This window comes from Pseudopipra pipra, chromosome 2, assembly GCF_036250125.1.
Source record: "Pseudopipra pipra isolate bDixPip1 chromosome 2, bDixPip1.hap1, whole genome shotgun sequence".
NCBI classification, from domain to species: Eukaryota; Metazoa; Chordata; class Aves; order Passeriformes; family Pipridae; genus Pseudopipra; species Pseudopipra pipra.
Window position 1 is genome coordinate 5620040 of NC_087550.1, and position 20588 is coordinate 5640627.

The following is a 20588-nucleotide window of genomic DNA, read 5'->3' on the forward strand; positions in this document are numbered from 1 at the left end:
ACTAATTTAAAACCAACTATTTTAATTATATCCCTAAGAGATCAGTGCAGAGAAGACTGTTACGTACAACTGCTCTCCCTGACACTCAAGAAGGGAGGAAGATTTTGGTAAATTTTGCAGGCTCCCCATCCTCCCTGCTCTCTGGAGCACTGTCGGGGGTTCTTGCTAAACAAAAACCACCATGAAATAGTGCATAGGAACAAAGGATAGTGGAGAACAACCACAGAGTCGAGCCTGATGGGTAAATAACCATCTCCAACCACTCCTACCATTCTTCAGGCCACCTCTGATGTTGCTCTACACGTGCCCTCACTTCTGTCCCCTTCTGACCCTTCTCCAAGTGACTCCTGTCTGACAGTGATGATCCTTGAGGATCCCTGTGGGCTTTCACTTGAGACTTCAGTTGAAAGGAGGAAATTGAAATCAGAAGAAGAAAATTGAAAGGCTTCGATTTCCAGGGGAAATGAGACTTCAATTAGACTTATTTTATATAAAATTGAGAATTTGCGTTATCAATCTTCCTACTTGACTGCCTTCTATTTTGAAAGGAAAAGGGTATTTAAGAGGCCTGCAGTGGTCTAGGAGACAGAACATGTCAGCTAATACAGCCAGGAGCTGCAGGTAGTCCCAGGAGACCTTCTGCACTTGTCATATTCTGTGACAGAGAAAAAATAGTCAGTGGATCATCTTAGTCTCCAATTGTTCATCCTCTTTGACAAATTCCTATCTTTGGCTATCCAAAAAGTGTTGGCAGGAAATAGAAATTTGAAATTTTACACTCTGTATCTTGGGGAACAAGGGAAAGGTCCCATCTCTGCTGCAGGAGGGGCTTTCCATGGTGGTAGAGTTTTGTCTTAAAAAGATAAGTTGAAGTCTTCCAAAATTTTAAATTTATTTTTCTCTCTTTTTTTTTTTTTTTTGTAGTTTAAATCTTACTCTACTTTTTCTTTACCGATCTTCCTTCAGTGCCTGGCGAAGATTAGATCTCATGAGTAAATAAACACATGGAAGAAAAATCGAAAGGAACTTTACAGTCCTCTATCTGTAAGTATTAAACTTGCAGTTCCAATTTACATTCCCCCCACTTTTCCTGTTTTGCTGCCAACATACAGGTAACTAAAGCATGACTAACGTTAACTGCTTGCTTTCCCAAAAACAAAGACATACTACAGGTACATGTATGAGGAGGGTATTAGTTCATATTTGCAAAATGAAAAGTTTTTTTTAATTGAATCAGATGAAATGGCTTAAGAAGAAAAAGCCAAGGTCCTAACATTGAGATATTCCACAAATTCAAGTAATGAATAAGGAAAAGAAGTGTTTGTTCAACTAAAAACTCAATGTGTTCAGGCATTAATATCCCTAGGAAGCATTGTTCAGTCAACTCAAGGTCAAAGAATTTGAATGTTGCATTCCCACTTTTACTGTATTTGTTGTAATTAAAATAAACCAGGTGAGTCTGTCAAAGCCTATTGGTTTACATTTTTAAAGCTTCTTCAACTATACCACATAACATCCTTTAGGGGTGCTGGGTTCCTGAGAATGTTCCTCAAGAAGAATCAATTTTTATGGTTGGTAAAATACATTTCTGCATTGTGTTTGATTTGTTAAGAATAAAATATATTCTGAAATCACTATAATAATTATTAATTGCTATATAAAATTAATTTTTAATCTGCCATTAATTGCTAACCTTGATAATTCAGATAATTTTTGGTAAATCATTACAGAATTAGACTTCAGTTAACAATAATCCAATTATTTCTGTATCATGCCCAAACAAAGCTATTACAATTGAGTTTATAATGTTCCTTATCATGATTGTTTGTTCCTGTGTAAAATAAACCACAAACACCATAAAATAAAATATAAATAAACCATAAAATAAACCATAAACAAAGTCCTGATATGACCTTTATATATTATACATTTGTTAAATTTAGTACAACTCTTGTCTCGGGCTGACAGTCAGGAAATATATGACATTGAACTTGCTACTTTTAATTGATGTTTATTAGAATCCTTTTTAAGCTGTAACATTAATGGGGCTGGCATCAATGGTTTAGCAAAGCAGTTCAATTAGAGCCATTTATGATTAATATCACCAAATTATTGGTATTAATTTATTTATTAATGCCTACAGAAACAGAAGAATATGTGAATGTTGCTGTTATTTCAGGATTTTGAGGGGACAATCTAGAAAGTAGATTGAAACCAAAGATGATAGATTGTTTACACAGTAAGTTTAGAGAAGATGGTATTTTTTCAGGTTATCCCCTTAAGAAATGTACATAACACACAAATACCTGTGAACATCTTGCAATCAATGAGACTTTTCCCCACTGACCTCAGAAAAGGAAGACATTTCCAAATTAATGAAAAACTCCCCATCAATCTGCCTCTGAACTGACTAGACACATTGGGGCATACATTTAATAAGTATGGATATTTTAAACTGGTTGGGAATTCTTCTCACACACTTTAATGCTTTTAAAAGGAAATAGGATGGATAGGGAATACTGATGGATTCACAGACAAAGAGAGATACACATAAAACCCACATATATTGAAATAACTGAAATGTTGCCAGTCGGGGAAGCAAATAAACTAGATTTTGGCAGTTAAAAATGATCTATGATTTTAACAGCAGTAGTAAAACTGATCAAAGACTGTTTTTATTCCCATTCTTGCTGCTTTGTAAAACTGTGTGCAATGACAAAGGCAGAATGTCTTTCCTTATGCCACTTAATACTTCCTGACCAGAGACTGCTTGTCTCCAAAAATATCAAAATAGAAATTTATTTTTTAAGTTCTATGACGGATAAGCCCTATATACCACGAAGTGCTTACTCCTCCACTGAGCCACATGACGGTGTATAATCAGTTTGACAACATTTACAAGTAGGAGAAAACATTACACTATTAGCAAGTATTGCCCACCACCCAATTAGTTGTCAGAACAGATTTCAAAATGCAAAATTATTATTTTGGCTATTATTTGCATGTAGAGGAAAGAAATAATTCTCTCTTTTGAATATTTCACAGAGCATGACTACAGAGAAGTACCAACACAACGATGTAAAATACTTTCAAGGCTCAAATTTGTAACTCCAGCAAGGGAATGGGAAGGACAAAAGGGTTCGGGGTTGGGATTTGCAGGAAGGACCTAGAAGACATGAAAATTGTGTAAATACATCTCAGGTCTTCTTATCAGACTGTAATGGTTTCTACTCTTCCCCCACCTAGTCCCCACAACCCCGCTTCTATGAAAATAAGCTGAATGTAAATATTTCAAATTTTCCCTTAGAGAGTTAGTCACATTCAGGTATTTCATGATTTGATGGGTATTAAAGAGTTAGTTAAGGTCTCATTGACACAACAGATCTTTTAAACTAAATTTTTGATTCACGCCTGAGCCAAGAAGGAAAGTCTCAAAATAAGACATTCTGACTATTTGAAAGGTTGCTCTCAATCTCACTTCAGTTCAAAACAGTCATAGTGTAAAAATGCATTCCCAGCTGTCCAAGTGGCATCTCCACCACCAGCTTTGGCACAAAGAGAAATATGCCCGCCCTCAGACACTGGAGAGTGGGCACTAGTGAAAAATTATTCGTTGCTCTTTAGTTAATAAAGCCTCTTCTGCATTTGGGTTTTTCTTAGGCAAGATGTTCATGAAGCAATGCAAGAATAATATAGCTTGGAAAGCTGTCAGAAAAAAGTAGCACTAATATTGAAATACACTGAAGAAGAGCGAATGGACAACATCAGATACCAGTGAAAATGATTTTAAAAGATATGGAAGTTCTATTAGATTATAATTTTCTAAAATACTAATTTGTTACTCTTGGGGCAAACAGATAAGAACATGGAAACATTTGTGGCTTTGGGAACTCTATTTCATTTAGAAGGTACCTGTTCAGTAGCAAACTGGACAAATTGAACAAACCAGAGGAGTCAATGTACAGCAGAAAACATTTTTGGTGAACTCTGCTGGCTGTACTGCTCATGTAGAGATCCAGAGTATGACTCACTCCCATAATGGACAGAAATTCATTCAGCATTAAAGTCTCAAAGAAAATCCTTATCCCATTAAGAGAGAAACCTTTTGACCTCACGTAGAAAATGATGCTTGCTTCCAGTAATGGCATTGTCAACATTGTATCTTTGCAATGAGTATGTTTTGATAATTAATGCCAGCAAGACCAGACAACAAAGTGACTTTCATTTTCTGATTACAACGCACAGTGCTTTTAATGCTCTGCATTATCTAAGGTTGCTCTGCTCCTTGCCTAATACCATTGAATCTGAGAAACTCTGCAGCAAAACAGCAGTCATTTATGTAACTTATGAATATGGACCCTTTCTCTCCCTTTTTGCTAAAAAGCAAATGTAAATCACAGTAGACTCACATCTCAGTGGTTTCTGAGGCTTTCTTTACAATTATTACTACAGAAGAGAGCATCTTATTCTCGAGTCATTGTGAAATTATTCTGAGCAGCAGAAGAGAACATACAAGGTACATATGACATTATAAGACTACTTTTTTAAATTAAAAACAAAAAAGAAAATAAAAATCCGCCAATGTTTTCCTACCATGGCAGGAGCCCTCCAGTTCTTCATATCCCACGGTGCAGATGCACCGTCCCAGAGGCACGAGCCAATCCCCATCTGCCCCACAGTACAATTTTGGGGTGTCCCGTTCCTCAGCGCTCTTCACGCAGGAGCCCCGAACCTCCACCAGAGAGGAAGAATCCACCCTTGGAATCGTGTCAGGAAACATGGCCAAATTCCGGACTGTGAAAGGGCACTTCTTGTAATAAACACGGACTGAAACCAAAGCAATGCAGGCTCCAATGTCCTGAAAAGCAAGATAAAACCCTTTCTTGTTTATTGGCCCAACCTCACGGACTTCTGTGTTGAGTTTAAGGATGCGGTCACCCAAATCCATCTGGGTAAAGCTCTCGTCAGCTGCAATAGTGTCAATCTTACTGTACTGGTTTGGCTTGAATTTTACTCCATGAGACTCATCTGACTCCATGTAGTAGAGATTGAAAGTTTCCTTGCAGGTCCCCAGTACCCAAGGAATGCTGTTGCAGTCCCTCAGGGTGAACTTCATCTCCACGTAGATTTTCTGTGCAGCATCCCGGGAGATCCAGTTGGTTTGAAGCCAGTTGTTTTGGTTTGGTTCCATCACGTTGCACACCTGGTAAGTGTGAATGGGACGGTTGTGTTCATCCATTTCAGTTATGGCATCCCACTGAAAAGAAAAGGAAAATATTTATTGTGCATGTGCATACCCAGAGAGCCCATTCATACATACACATACACATGCCCCATGTATATGCACCTGTGGCTAAACTAAGAATAATTATTTATTTCAAGTTTGATGGAAAGACAGTAGTTAAAAGCAGATCCAACTATAGAACAGAACATGAACTATTTCAAAAATGTCAATTAATAGAAACATTAAAAAATTACCAGGGCTCAGCAAAGAAAGAAATACTGGCCATGATTATATTAGCAAATTTATTAAGGCTGAGAAGATTCCTGGGTATGTCACACAGTCACCTATGCAGATAAAGTCTTTTAGACCATTCCTGGTTGGTGTGCCAGGGGCTGGCTCTCCAGCAGTCTTCAAAGCAACTTCCACAGCTCAGGCCCATGGCACTCACTGGTTTACACAATTACCCTAAAAACATTTAACTGTATATAGAGATGTTTCATTTCTAGCTCCATAGGACCTGTATTACACTTATTTCCCCCAAACAAAAACCAACCAACCAAAACAACAAACCAAAACCCAGCTGTCACAGGCATTGTTCTGTTGTTGCCTTTATGAATTCTCTTGGAGTTCAAAGGTGGAGGAGCCTTTTTCTCCTCCCTATCCCCCCTCCAGGTTTTCCTTACATCAGCTTCACCAAACATTCTCAAATTCTGGTGGAAATTCCAGCATAGAGGTTCTCAAAAAAAAACCCAGAAATATTATCCATGTGTTTCATATCAAATGCCTAATTTATTACATAATCAGCTACTCCAAAAGATTACAAACATCCCCAAAATAGCTTCAATATAGTCAACTTTTCACTAGGCACACAAAATATCAATGCAGCATTAGATAGAGATGTTTTCATATCAAAACACAGGACTAGTTATAGTTCTGTATCCAAAAATGTTGTGCCCCCCAGAAGTTTTAGTGCATCTTTTAAATGTGCTGATCCATCACGGTAGAAGCAGCAGAAAAAAAAAAAAAACAACAACAAAACAAATCTCACAAACAACAAAAAAACTACCACTCCAACCTGTGGAACCTGTGGCTTCATTAGTCTGAAAACTCAGAATTCAAACAGTTGTTGGAATTCACATTGAAAAAATAATTCCAAGTGCTGCCACTTGTAATCATAGGATTGGAATTCCTGGTCACTGCAGTACCCAGCTGGGACCTATGCAGAAAAATAAGGGAAGTGAAGACCTTTACAGGCCCTCACTTTTGATGATTCCTCTTGTTACATTTAATCATTATTATACAAATAGGTGTTATACACAAATATAGCCACAATGTAAATTGAGAGAATAAACAAACAGAAGCACAAAAGGTTTTCTACATTTATTTGTGTATCAAGTCGTATTAAGAGGAAGGTATGTTATGTGCTCCAGAGAGGTCTCAAAAAAGAACAAAAATTCCTCAAACAACAAAATACAAAAAAAAAAAAAATCAAACACCAAATCACCCAAACAACACCCCACTGCAACAAGCCCAGAATTAAAAAAGTAAGTGTGTGGTTTAAAAACAATGTAATTTTTAAAATATAGAACAGTCTTCAGAACTGGCCTAAACTAGCTTAAAACAAAAGAGCCTCAACATACTACTATCTCTTAAATACATTAAGGAAAACATATCCAACAGATCCTACCCTTGCCATGAGATTCTCATAAGAAATATTTCTATATTCACTCTGAATCAATATCTCAATCTGAACTTAGAAATTAAAGCCCTAAAGTTAGCTCTTAGTTGTGTGTTTAATAATACAAATCTACTAGTTCTGTAAGAAAGTAAAGGCTCAGGGCTTCAGTAACTGGTTTCAAAGACTAAAACAAGATGGATTGATCAAAAATGGATGGTGCTTTAGTTGGTTCAAAGCAGAGCTCACATGTTTCATGCCTGTGCCTTTCCATTTTGCTTCCAGATAGCCCAATTTATAAGAATTCATCCACTGGACAAGACAAACATTTTATTTAATAGAAACAGTAGCCTAAACATCATACCTATAAAATATTTCAAAAAGGGTTGCCATGGAATATTTCTGTGCAGCCATTGCATGGGGACATGGTTGTAAATACAGCTGTGAGTCTGTTGGCTTATGCTCTTTATTACTGGTGTCAGATATTGAGTGCAAACAAGGAGAACTCCACCATCCCAAAATGCCACTTTAATGCTATAGAAAAGTCTGTGACAGAACTCAGTCTGTGACAGTCTCTGACAAGGGCACATTGTTCCTGTGTGAAATACAATCTGCTTTTAAGTTTACCTAAGTGTTGCATTTCTCTTCTGGTAAAAACAGTCAGAAAAAGCAATAGTTAAATTCAGTGCAGACAACAAAAAGTCAAACAATTTATCAAATACACTCCAGTTTTCTTTAGGGTGTGTTTCATATTAAAACTCCTAGTTAATAAAATTATAAGTATTTATAAACATTTTACTTGTAAGAAACTATTATTCCCTGAAACCTCAAAACCAAACAAACAGAAGCATCTCATTGGAGATTCTTACATCTGGAGTTCCAGAACTTATGAAGAAGAAATGCCCAAAATATGTTTGGGAGGAAAGACTTAAAAATACTAGTTTAATACTGTAATCAACAACAGTGTGTATAAGAGGTTACATTTTACATGTATCGTAAAGGAGGAGTCTTTTAAATAGAAGAACATACAACTTGAAGACTGGTAGAAAGAAGATTCCAAGATTACTTGTCACATCCAAGCACAGAATATGAGATTAGGTTACAAATCACACTGAGATTTTAGTTAGATAAGGTCTCAGCTGTTTTCATATCTCTACGAGCTACTTTACAACCTCTTTGTTTCATTTTTGGACTTCACTAATATCTAACAGCTGTACAGAGACCATTATAAAGAGTTAATTATCTAATTTAAATCTTGTACTGGCTATATAAGACTGAAATTTTCTTTCAATGTTCCCCACTTTGGTATTTTAAACCAAAACCCTGCAGATTTACAAAATCAGAATGAGCTAGTTATTAAAATCCAGTAGGTTGTATCACCAAGGGCATTATAAACACCATAAGAAGAGATTAATGTATTTCATGGGTTTTTTTAAACACATCACTGTCTGATGAGAAAACATCTTGGTGACACCATGCTACAGAAAAGAACATACAATGGGCCACTTTCAGCTTGACGAAAACTGTCATAATTTCCCTGAAGACACCAGTTATTTCAACAAATCCTGAACCTTGACTTATCTCTAAACTATGCTTGCTCTCTTAAGTGATCCCTTTTTGAGGTCATATTGTGCTGTTTGAAGAAGAGAGATGGTAAATTCATGATTGGCATGATTTGCTCAGTATTGGCCACATGCAACACAGGATTTAGCAGAACACAAAGGACTGACACACTGGTTACTTAGGCCCAGGCCCTCACTCAGCAGTTTTGGGAAGAGACCATCTGCTCTTAAAAATTTTGCTGCATTTTTATCCTAAGCTAGAAATTTCCCTCCCTGTTTTCTGCTTGCCTTTTTGCTCAAGGCATAATTGTCTAAAACTGAAGGGTTATGCACTTACTCCACCTAGCCACTGGATCTTAGCTCACTCGAGTAAGAAAAGGTTGTGGCAGACTTAACATCAACACATTTGGATATCAAGCACACCATGGGACCCCTGGGTAAAATATTCTGCACAAATAGTTTGTTGTTGAGTAAAACACAAAGGTATAAAGACTGGATTTCCATGCAGAGAACTGAAAGAAAGAACATGGGATATGAGATTGGGGAGCAAAATCTGTTGACTTCAGCTGTCCTGCATTTTACTGCCTGCTAAGAGGACACATCTGTTAAGGCAAATCCTCAGTGGTGAGGAGTCTTATTTCTTATCTGTCAACAGAAGAAAGATTTCCATTCTAAAGTGAGCAACAAAACATGTAAGATTCATGCCACACAGATCTGGTTTACTGGTTAGCAAACCAGTTCCTTTCAGCAAGGTAGGTAATTTCAGAAATGTAGTTGTCAACTACTTCTTACACAAAAACATAAGCTAACATTTGAAAATTCACTGAACCTGAACTGCAGCAATGCAATTTGCTGACACATATCCCTCACTGCACACAGGCATCCATTGAAATGGTCAGGTCTCTGTCAAAAAGCCCATCCTATAAAAGGGATGGACTATATTTGTTATATAGAATTGCTGCTATCCTAAAAAACAGTCTGAAGAAAATTGCAAGTGTGTCCACACAACTCACATGCCCAAAAACACTTAAATAAGCATTTCCTTATTTATCACATCCAATGAGGATAAAAACAAAGCAGACAGCGTTTTTTCTAATATCTTAGTTTGTCCTTTTTTCTTGTCCTAAATGGTTTATTCCTTATTTTGCTCTCCAGTATTTGCAGATCTCAGCTGGGAGTCACCTAATAAAATCTACAAGTGAATTCTCACTTTCAGCTCTTTGCTACTGACAATCTTATAGATCCCATTTCCATGGAAACAAGCTGAATGGTAAAAATAAAGAGAGTTTTAAAAGTTTTATAAATTCCCTTTTACTCTCTCCAGTGAGATGATCTCCATAGAAATGATATCAGAAAGATCTAAGCCAGGAAACAATAGAGAAGGACCTGCACTTGGCATGCACAGCTGCTGGCTGCCACCTGACAGGGCACATTGAAACATCTCGCTGCTGTAATGACATTCAAGCAGAACCAGCCATGCTACATAACACAACTGCAGGAAAAAAAACAAACTTCCTTCACATTAACATGCTTAGAAAGGGAACAATTTTAAGGCACAGTTGGCATTTAAAATGGCATCAAAACCAGCAAGACTAAGGAACGTTTAAAAGAACTACAGAATTGCTGTAAATTAAAGGTATCAAGTTAATATTTTCCCTCATTCCCTCTAACTCATTTTTCTTCCCTTTTCCCAAGATCCACAATTCTGAATGTGAAAATGCTCAGCCCTCTGAAGCCCAGTAAGAGAATTGATAAGACTGAACTCATGTAATGCATCTACTTAAAAAAAGAAAACCAAAAGCAGACAAAATTCCCCAGGTATTCATGTATGTCCCAGCAAGTACAACCTGACATAGCCAGCAAAATAAAAACAGCAATTAAACTACTTGTGTTTCACATTCATGATTAAAAATTGTTTAGGGAATGCATAGAAATAAGTAGCACACCTTTTATTAGCTCTGTGGAATTATAATGACAATGGCAACACAAGTTTAGAGAAAATGAGACAACTGTTTTCGCACAGGCAGCAGCACACAGGCACAGACTACAGCAGTTGAGGGCAAACCCATCCTAAAGTCTGCAGAAGTAAATGTATTTAAAAGGAAACAGAAAAAAAATCATAATTAAATAAATAAATAATGAATAATTAGGGCAACGTAAACAGAGAATACAGAAAATAAAGTGGCAGATTATTCTGTGTTCTCCAAAGGCAAGGTGTTAATAAGGCTCAGGCTGTGGAACAGCTGCTCCACGTCTGAAGTGGCCAGGATGATTCAGAAAGTTGTTAATGCCCTCAAAATTTAAAATCCAAACCAGTGAATCCCTTTTCTGTTATTTACATGAAGCACTGAATGGTGAACAACTGTGAGATGAGCTGCGTCAGGTGACCGAACTTCACTCTGCCCTGAAAACTGCTCCTGTTCACATGAATGTTTTCTACAGGCAAGCAAGACTAGGATTTGGTGAGATTTGGGGGGTGAACCCTGGAATTCAAGCAAGACCAACTTCAGATATAAGAAACAATTGACTCTCACTTGGGGGTTAGCCAGCACAAGACTTTGGGATCAGAAAGAGACAGCCCTGCTCTAGCTTTGTAAAGTGAATTGTTTCAGAAGGGCAGAGATCTTGAACATGGACCTTTACGTATATAATAGAAAAGATCAGGATGACAGAAACATTTAAATCTAGAAATATATAATCTGTGAGGCAGTCAATTTATTTGACTGACCAGAATCTAGATAGGAGTATGATAATGCACCAGTGAAAAAGTTACCCATGGAATGATGTTTGGACACGGCAGAGAAAGTATAAAACAGAAGCCAGAGAAAATAACACATCTTTGCTTCTATTCTAGATAGTGAAAAAGCTGAGTACGTTCAAGAAGAAAAACAAAGAGAGAATTCACACATATATGCACACATATGAAAGGTATTTATTATAAAGTGAAATACAACTGAAACCAAGCACTACTATATAAAATTCTGTCCAGCACTTTGGAACAAAGCCATTGTTTCCCTGAGTGTGTATAGTTTATAAAAGACTCAATGACTTGCATCAAGGATCTGCAGGGTAGTGTGCCATACTGTAATTTTCTTCTAAAATGAGACATGCTAGTAAAGCCTCAGCAGGTGGTGACAGATGTCACAATTCAGTGGTGAAAATTGCTGCTGATCACCTTTCCATGGGCATCTTATCTCTTTGTAATGCAACACTTCCTATGGATTTGGAATTGAATAGAAACTGAGAGCAGAAAGTCTACACCTTTTCATGGTACTATAGCTCAGAACACTGAACCCTGCTGTGTATTCTTCAAAATCTGCCTATGCACTGTCCCTGGGACCTGCACCAGAGCTTGCTGACCTCTGTTTTATGAAAGAAATAATAATATTGAAAACCAGATACATAAATCTGTGGTTTATAGCTATCTGCTACTAGAATAGAGTTTGGTCTAGCTAATCATAATAGTTGTGTGCTAGGCTCTAGAGTCCCCCTGCTATTACAAAACACAGAATAATGATGTCAGGGGATGGAGAATAAGAGGCTAGAAATCCTCACTTGGCTGAATGACATTTATGTGATTAACTAAGAATAACTGCAGGATGTGAGAGCTCTGAACATCCATACATGCGTGTTGAAATACATGGGGCTGTTGTGGAATAACAGACGTGTGTAAGAAGCAAATTTTGTCACTCATTAGAATCATAGAACAGCTTGGGTTGGAAGGGATCTTAAAGATCCTCTAGTTGCAAAACCCTTGTCATAGGCAGGGACACCTTCCACTAGACCAGGTTGCTCAGAGCCCCATCCAATGAACACTTCCAGGGTTGTGGCATCCACAGGTTCTCTGGGCAACCTGTTCCCATACCTCACCACCCTCACAGGGAAGAATTTCCTCCTAATAACTAATCTAAACCTACTCTCTTTCGGTTTAAAGTCAGTTCCCCTTGTCCTATCACTATCTTGTGAAATATTGTAGTAAATTAGTAAATATCATTAGTAAGTGAGATATGTCATGACTTAAAACACATTAGTGTAATTGCTTATACTTCCTTATAATTGGAACAGAACAAACAAGGACTGAGAAATAAATTGAAACTAAAAAAATAACTAAATCACACTGTAGGAATAGTTCAGTCAGGCTCTAACAAGTGTGAGCTGTTTAATAGTAGAATACTTATTTGCTTTTGTGTTTCTTCATTTCCTGAGTGTGGGGAGCTGGAGCAATCCTGACTCTGCCCTTCCCACCTAGTAAAATCAGTAACTAGAGCAGAATGTTACAACACTGCTCAGTGAAGCCAATGTGCTGGGTGCTTTGGCAATGCTGCACAATAGCTGTCTGCATCAGTTTTGTGGCCTGGGAGACCTTGCTAGATCTCCAAAATAGCACAGACAATGTTACAGTAAATGTTTGTGTGCCCTCAGATAATTAGAAACACAGAAAAACATTATGGAGGAAGCTTTGAAAAAAACCCAAACTCTAAACAACAAACCATGAGCAATCTCTACATTTCTAGTTTAGAAATGTCTACAAATTCAGAGGTCATCTATTAATCTGTTCAGCTCTTTGTAAACTGTTCTGTGCAGTGGTGTCAGTGCTGCACTGGCTCAGACTCAACAGGCTCTGTGATATCAGAGCTGCTTTTTAGACTCCCCTGCTGCCAGTACCTGCACTTCAACCCTGCAATTTGGTTTGGCCTGCTGAGAAGGCAGAATAACATCGGGGCAGGGAGAGAGACTTGGTAGAAGGTTTTCTCAGCCCTCAGTTTGAAAGCTGACCTTGTCTGCCCTATGATTTAATGCACGTACTGAGGCAAATGACTGCTTTTACCAGTTAAGGCCTTCAAAAACTCTGCATTGCATCATGTCACAAACCTGCCTTAAATGCACAAATTTCCAAATATTAGTGCCCTTTTACTTGCTTTACCGGGTTTTAATCTACCATTCTGATATTTGAAATTACCCTTCAGCAGCAGGAAGACTTTTTTGCCTTTACCACTCCAAGCTTTAAGCAAATACCACGGAATCCGGGGAAAACAGCAGTCCTGGCTATGCACCTCCAGAAAGGGGGCTGTGACTCAGACTTTCCCATTTTCATTTCCTTCATTCACAAAAAGCATTTCAGTACCACTGACAGCAGAAATTGTATAAATAACTTTTCAAGCTCCAGGTTTTCCCTCTGAAAAGCAGTGGATCTCAGAGTCTATTTTTATGTGGGCATTGGCATATTTAAATTACTGCCATTAGCAAGCAGTCAATGAGGTTAATATGAATGAAGTGAAAGCCAGAAGAATATCTATCCATTCCTTCTTCCTATCTCTGCCCAATTCTTTCCTAAAGTCTACTTTTTCTAAAAAAAAAAAAAAAACCTGCCTTTTCTATTTGTTATTGAAGTAGTACTAGTCAGTGTTTTTAATTGAAGCTATACCAAACAGAAACAATTAAAACCAATAATTCTACAAAGCACCTATGTAAGGCTTTTTCATCTTCAGAGCACTTTACAAACACTAACACATTAATTCAAACTAAGACATAAAACCAAAGAAGCAAAACTAAAGGTAATGAGAGGAAGGTTAAATGACAGATCAGTGATTTTTGCCAGCACTCACTGTATGTTACAGGAACAGCATCAGTGTGGGTGCCTTCATGTGACACCACACATACCCACATGAATGGGGGTGATGACATTGCAGAGCTCCCCAGGGCACAACAGAATTCCTCTAAGGATGTTACTGATGGGCTCCTTCACAACCACCCTTCATTCCTCTCCAACTCTTGTGCCACCAGGTGGAACAGAGCCCATTCCTGCTGCACATCTGGCTGACATAGCTGTTACCACACTGCTGGTGGAGAACTGAAGACTTGCATCTCTCATGAATCACCTCAGGCCTTCCACCATCATCCTAACAAGTGTTATCACCAGCTACAAATAACATGATTCATCACTTCATTTTATTTGCAAGCTACTTATCCTTTCTAGGCAGAGGATCAGAAGGGAGGAGAACCAAGACTCGAGCTATGTGAATAATTACTGGTAAAGCTTGTATTTACTGGCTTGAAAGGGATGATATTGATATACTCAAGTGAAAGCCAGAAGCAATGCTATTATATCCTGCCATTTAATTGACCTCAAAACTTCTGGAAATAAAATCCAAGATGTGAACAGAAGAACCAATTATTAGAAGTGGAGCAAGCTGAAGAACATAAGTAGCAGTTTATTTGCATGTAAATTCCTAATTTTATTTGTGTATTCCAGCTACCTGCATGATAACTTTACTCATTTTCTAGATTGAAGCAGAGTGGTGCATAAAAATTCTACAGAATAAGTTTCATTACATATTGCAAACATCTTTAACAAAGTGTCCAGATATATGTGGACAAATGAATACATAAAATTCAGAAGTCTGCAGCATTTTTAAAAGAAAAAAAGATGCTATCCATATGAACCTTCTACATATAGTCTGTGAGCTCCAAGGCAGGAAGGGAGGAAAACAAAAAGGGAAGAGAAAGGAAAAGAAAACAATTGCCAGTGTTTTCCAGCAAATCAGTTTGTTCATACTTCCTATGTAATTACTTATTTACTGAGAATTTGTAAAACAGCACTGTCTCCTCAGGGAGCCCACGCTCAATCCTGCTTGTTAAAATGTACCAGAAGAAAACAACTTGCTCCCCTTCCCCAGTGCTCCTTCCTCTCATCCCATTTCTGAGTGTACAAATGGGGGAAGCATCAATCTCTTAATTATTCTGTACCATAAATAAGCTGGCATTGAAAACACTCCATGTAATACAGTTGAGGAAAGTATCATCAGAGCAACCTCTCAGACATCTCTTTTCTACACTATCCTGCATTCTTCAGACATATCTGAATAACTCCTGTGCTCTTTCAACCTCCCCTCTCTCATTACCCATATTTTCAATTACATTAAAAAAAAGTACTTTGTAAATCAACTTCTGGCAAGCCTAATGAGAGAAAAGGAGGAAATTTCATTTTACTATATTTCAGTTTACTTTGGTAGACAATAACATTTTGTATAGCTCAACTCGCTCTGTGTAATTGTTCTATCTCCATATCTCTATTCTTTGTGTTGTATGCACAACTTGGAGTTACATGGGTACATATTAGGCCCTGTTTTGTTCATGTCTACAGATTTGGCAGAGAAGGCCAGTTTATCTTCTTAGGTAGGTTTGCAATCTCTTTAGATTCATCCAAATTAGAAAACAGCTAAAAGTTCTTAACAAAGAACTTCCTATGACAAAAAAATGGAAAACTTCAGTAAATACATTTTTCCACAGGTCTATCATTCTGATTTCTGAAGGGAAAAAAACCAACAACTATGGAACTGTGGAGAGATTTATCCATTTACTTGCTCTATTTTTAATTCACAGTTTTCTTAGAATGATACATAATTCCCCCTTTCCCCCCCCCCCCCCGAATATCTAGAACAAGCTCTAGCTTTCCAGAGGGACCCTTTTCATGACATGAGGCAACATTCCCCATGTGGGCACTCTGTGATCATCAGGAGCATGTCCTGATCAGGTCAGCTGCAGTTTCCAGGAAACCATTCCTCAGTGATGGATAAAGGATGTTTATGTCTCCATCTTTTATCCTTTTGAAGGGATGGGTTGAGCACAGAACTGACAATAAAAGGTAGAAATGTTGCAGTGTAACAGATGATTTACCTCCACTGAATGTGACACCTCATGTGATGCATTTGCTGTGCTCTTACTCTTGTGGCAGAGATTTTGAAGCTTCTCCAGAGACTTATTGTCCTGGAAATGATCCCTTCCTAGCTAAAATAACATCGAATCTCCCAACCCTCAACTGGTAAATATCTGTTTCAGTTTGTGTTCTACACCATGATAAAACTAGAACCTGAGCTGAAGTATTTCCAGCTGTCCAGTGTTAGTGTTGACAAGCAAAGTCAGCAACTTTTGACCACCTTGCAGTTCCCCCCACAGGGTGTTTCCTGACCTTTCTGTGAGCACACACCATATGGCTGGGTCGTGGGTTTGTCTAGTACAATATTCACAAAGGAATTTACAAGGCTGAAAATTGCAAGTCAAAGAGAAGATTGTAAAAAAAAAAACCCATGTACCAATAACAGGCTTTTAAAAACCTCCTAAAAATTACTACAATACTTAGGCAATTCAGTGAAATTCCGAGTGCTTGAGTTCAAGAGCAACTCCTTATTTGACACAGGATAACAAGGTTGAGCTGCAATTTTCATTTTAAAAGCATACAATTTAGGGCAAAGATATTTAAGCATGACATTTTTTCATTTGCCTTTAACTCTAGGAGATACTAAACATATGCTGATAATTTTTAGCTTAATTTATTGCTTAATTTTTTCCCTACCTTTTAGAGTTGATAATAATCCTTAAATTTTCCAGACACTGCAATTGCAAGGGTAGCAATTGACTTTAGTATTTAAGCACAATAAGACTTTTTTTCACTTAACTGAAACTTAAAGCTGTATTTTGAACCTGCTGTAGATAACTTGGTTTGCAGATCCATTGAGAAGCTCCAAGCTCATAAAAACAAAAAAAAAAATCACTGCAGGAGGGAGGGGGGTCATGGAATGTCAACTAGAGGTCAGATTAGATGGCAGGTTCTTTTATAATTTACAGAAAGAAGGATTATATTTTGCACATTTTTCTTTGAGAACTTTCTGTTTTCACAATCAACTTTGCCCTAAGAGAGCGAAGCTTTATTCAATTATAGTTGAACACAATGGTTGAGGTGTTAGTCCAGTGTCTCTACTTCATATATTGCCTGTCAGCATGAGGTCCTTTTAAAGTAAAACCAGTTCATGGATGTCATTTCTGAGCAGCCAAAAGAAGGAATAGATTTTTTTTTTTGCATGTCTTCACAGGGTATTGTTTTTCATGAAGGACATTAGAAGGTTTGTTTTTTAAAAAAAATCTAAACCAGTGAAGGTCTTCACATATCATTTATTTAAAATAGCTCCACGACTATCTAATTCAGAAACACTGAGAAAAGCTTTCATAAGAGTTAGATTAATACCATTGAAAGAATGCACACCAAAAGCAGGCAGTAGTTACAACACATCATTAAAAATCTTTAACTTCTTTGTAGACTGAGCTACGTTTTTGCTATGAAACAACTATTCTTTAGGGATGTTTGTTATTAAGATTATGCTTTTAACCATTCTTCCAGTTTTCTAGAACGTACACAGGGCTGGAGGAAGAAAGCAGGACAATTCAGCTTTTAGAGTTACAAAGTCCCTCCTGTTTAGGTTCCACAAGAACCAGAACTCCAGGGGAGAGGGAGGAAAAGACAACTTCCTATTCAGTTTTTTAATTTCTGTTCCTCTCTCACTCCAGGAACTGTCCTAGGGACCACAGCAGTAACTACACCTGCACTGCAGTCTGTGACAGCCCAAGAGAGGCTCTTCAGGAGCTTTACAAAAGTCTGGCTCTTAATAGAGCATTTCAGAATGTAAGCTAATCATTATTAAAGAAAGACATTCGACTATATAAAACTGTCATTTTTATAGGAAAAATATCTATTGTACTCATACTCTTGTCATCAAATGATTGAACATAAGATAATTGGTTAGTAGTTTTCTAACGTTTATACATTTTTTGTTAACATGGTTAATATTCTGCAATAACAAAGAGTAAAAACAATGTCCTTACTAGCCTATGATCAATTCAGAAATCTGAATGCAAAAGTAACAATAAGCAACATTTTTCCCTTTTTAAAGACGTGACCTTATAACCTTCAAAACTTCCCAACTCTTTCACACTTCTGTATTTGGGATGAGACCTCAGAACACACCATCTTCCTACAAACCCTGATTATTACAGAGCCTCTAAGAAACAAAGGAGCCACAGAAGGTAAGTCTTCTCATATAAAGGAGCAAGGGCCTGAGACTGCCCAGGAAGCCCCCATAACCCAGAGGAGGCAGAAAGGAACCATATAACCCACAAACATCAGGGACCAACCTGTCATTCCTTCACAGCACATTTTTTTCCCCTTCATCAGTCACAATCATGTAGATGGCAGTAGACAGATGATAGTTATGTATGATTAATTGAAATAAACTCTTTCTATCAACATCATGTAAAAAGATATTATTTTTGCTGCAGTGTTCTTGTTATATACAGCCACAAAGTGCACATTCTTCTTACATACACCACTTCCAATACAAAGAGAACACCCATCTCAAGATTTCTGTCCTTTTTTATCAGATTTGAGAGTCCTGCATATGAAGTGTAACTTAAAAAACCCCATGAAATTGTATCATCCGCTAATCCTAGACACGTAATCACTTTTGTTGAAATTACATGCCCATGAAAATAAGAACTTTCTCTGAGCACAATGTGCTGAACTGGAGTCCTTTCCCTCCCACCACTGACCCAAACACAGTACAGTTTTCCCTAATTCTTCTTATTCTGCACCTCTGCTGAAAAATGAGATGGAGGACAGTAAAAAGGAACAATGTTTTTGGTGAAATGATTTATGTAGAATATTCACCTGCAATCTCTTCTCACATTTGCACAATCCTTTCCCAAAGCAGATGTGTTAAAATAAGCAAGCACAGTCTTGTGTGTGCATCTGTTTTCTAATGAGATCTGACACAATAATTAGTGTGCAGCAAGCTGGGGTACTTTAATATACTTCCCTCCTTGTTTCTATCCAACTTTATAAAAGTTTCATTAATCTTTGCCACTACCAACAGGAAAGCAATAAAATGCCTATAACAGAGCAAGTAACAGCACTTAATAACAATCTAAGCTTTTATTTCAGTTCCACTATTAAGTAAAGGTTTCTGAAAATAACCAGGTTACTTTTCAGAAAGGCCAATTAGCTGGTTAGTCACATACTTCAGGTAACCCAGGTATGCTAAAGTTCATCTTTTTACAGTTGCTGCAGATTAAAAACATCAGATAAAATTTTGGGGGTAACATGGGATTTTGATGGGAAAGAGTAACAAGGTTGTCAATATTCACTTTCTTTTATGACTTGTTGCATTGCTTGTTGGTCTGGCCACAGCTAGAAATACTTGATCTTAGCCTTGTAAATACAAAAGCAAGGAGATGATTAACCAAAAGAAAAGACAGACAAAGAATGAACTTTCAGGTTTGATGTAGCATTTGTGGTATGGAAACAGAAAAAAGAAAATGATAGTACAGCCTCAAGCTGACAAAATCATAAACAAACATGAAAGGATTAAAAACTTCTCAAGTGTAGGGTCTAATATTTTTGTTCTCTTCATAGCTGAAAAAAAATAATATTTTTCCCGTGAATTGGAATTTCTATATCCAACTTTCCATAGAAAATATTTACTTAAAATTGACGCAAAGCTGCACTATAACTTCACGTATTTCCTAATTCTTTATCCTGCATGAATATTCCTGCATAAACTTTGTATATTCAAGAGAGACATTCAAAGCCAGCATTAGAAGGGAAAAGAAAAAAATTACTAAAAATTTCATATGAAAGTCACTTTAAGCAGCTTTTCAGTGATAGGGGAGAACTATTTGCCATACTCAAAGATTTTTCCACCATTTTGCTGCAAAGTTGTCAAGAAATCACAGAGTGATAGTATAAATAGAGATATACACTGTAAATATACATACAGAGCTTATGATTGTGGAGAAATAATTAAAAAAACCCCATTGTTTCCTGATAAATCAGCTCAACTGATTCAGAGGCTCTCACTGGAAGCTTAAAAAAAACATACACCTAAAAAAGCGAGAAGAAAAGAACCCATTTAATCAGGACTTTGGGCATCTTTGATATTAAAACCTTTTTTGTCTCCCACCACATTTACGAAACATCATTTAGATTTTAGCAGGTCCCAAAGAAAGTGATCTTCAGAGTTCTGCTGCACGGAAACTTTTTGTGGGCTTGTTCTGTTGGCAGGACCTTCCTTGTTGAAATTAGTAGGTACTTAGAACCAAATGATGTACCTTTGTAATGGTATGCTATTTTAAATAGTGCTTTCAAATAAAGTTATGTTGGAAACTGCATAGGTTCTTGCTTTTTCCAGCAATATATCTTCCCACTGAATATTTGGCCTTTAAAATTGCTGTTCTGCTGAAATGCGCTGCCAGAATACCAACAATTATGCTGTAAAGTGCCACAAGTCTATAGCCCTGC

At 37.3% G+C, this 20588-nt stretch overlaps 1 protein-coding gene across 6 annotated transcripts in view; it reads right to left on the reverse strand.

The window, feature by feature from the left end:
* EPHA6 (EPH receptor A6) overlaps positions 1-20588 on the reverse strand; it is a 446467-nt gene that overhangs the window by 333855 nt on the left and 92024 nt on the right. For all 6 annotated transcript variants that reach the window (XR_010427681.1, XM_064643664.1, XM_064643659.1 and 3 more), the window contains exon 3: positions 4594-5257. Coding sequence is in view for 5 of the 6 variants with exons in the window: in XM_064643664.1 (XP_064499734.1) it covers positions 4594-5257 (664 nt within the window). In the remaining variant the exon portion in view is untranslated. The remainder of the gene's footprint in view (positions 1-4593; positions 5258-20588) is intronic.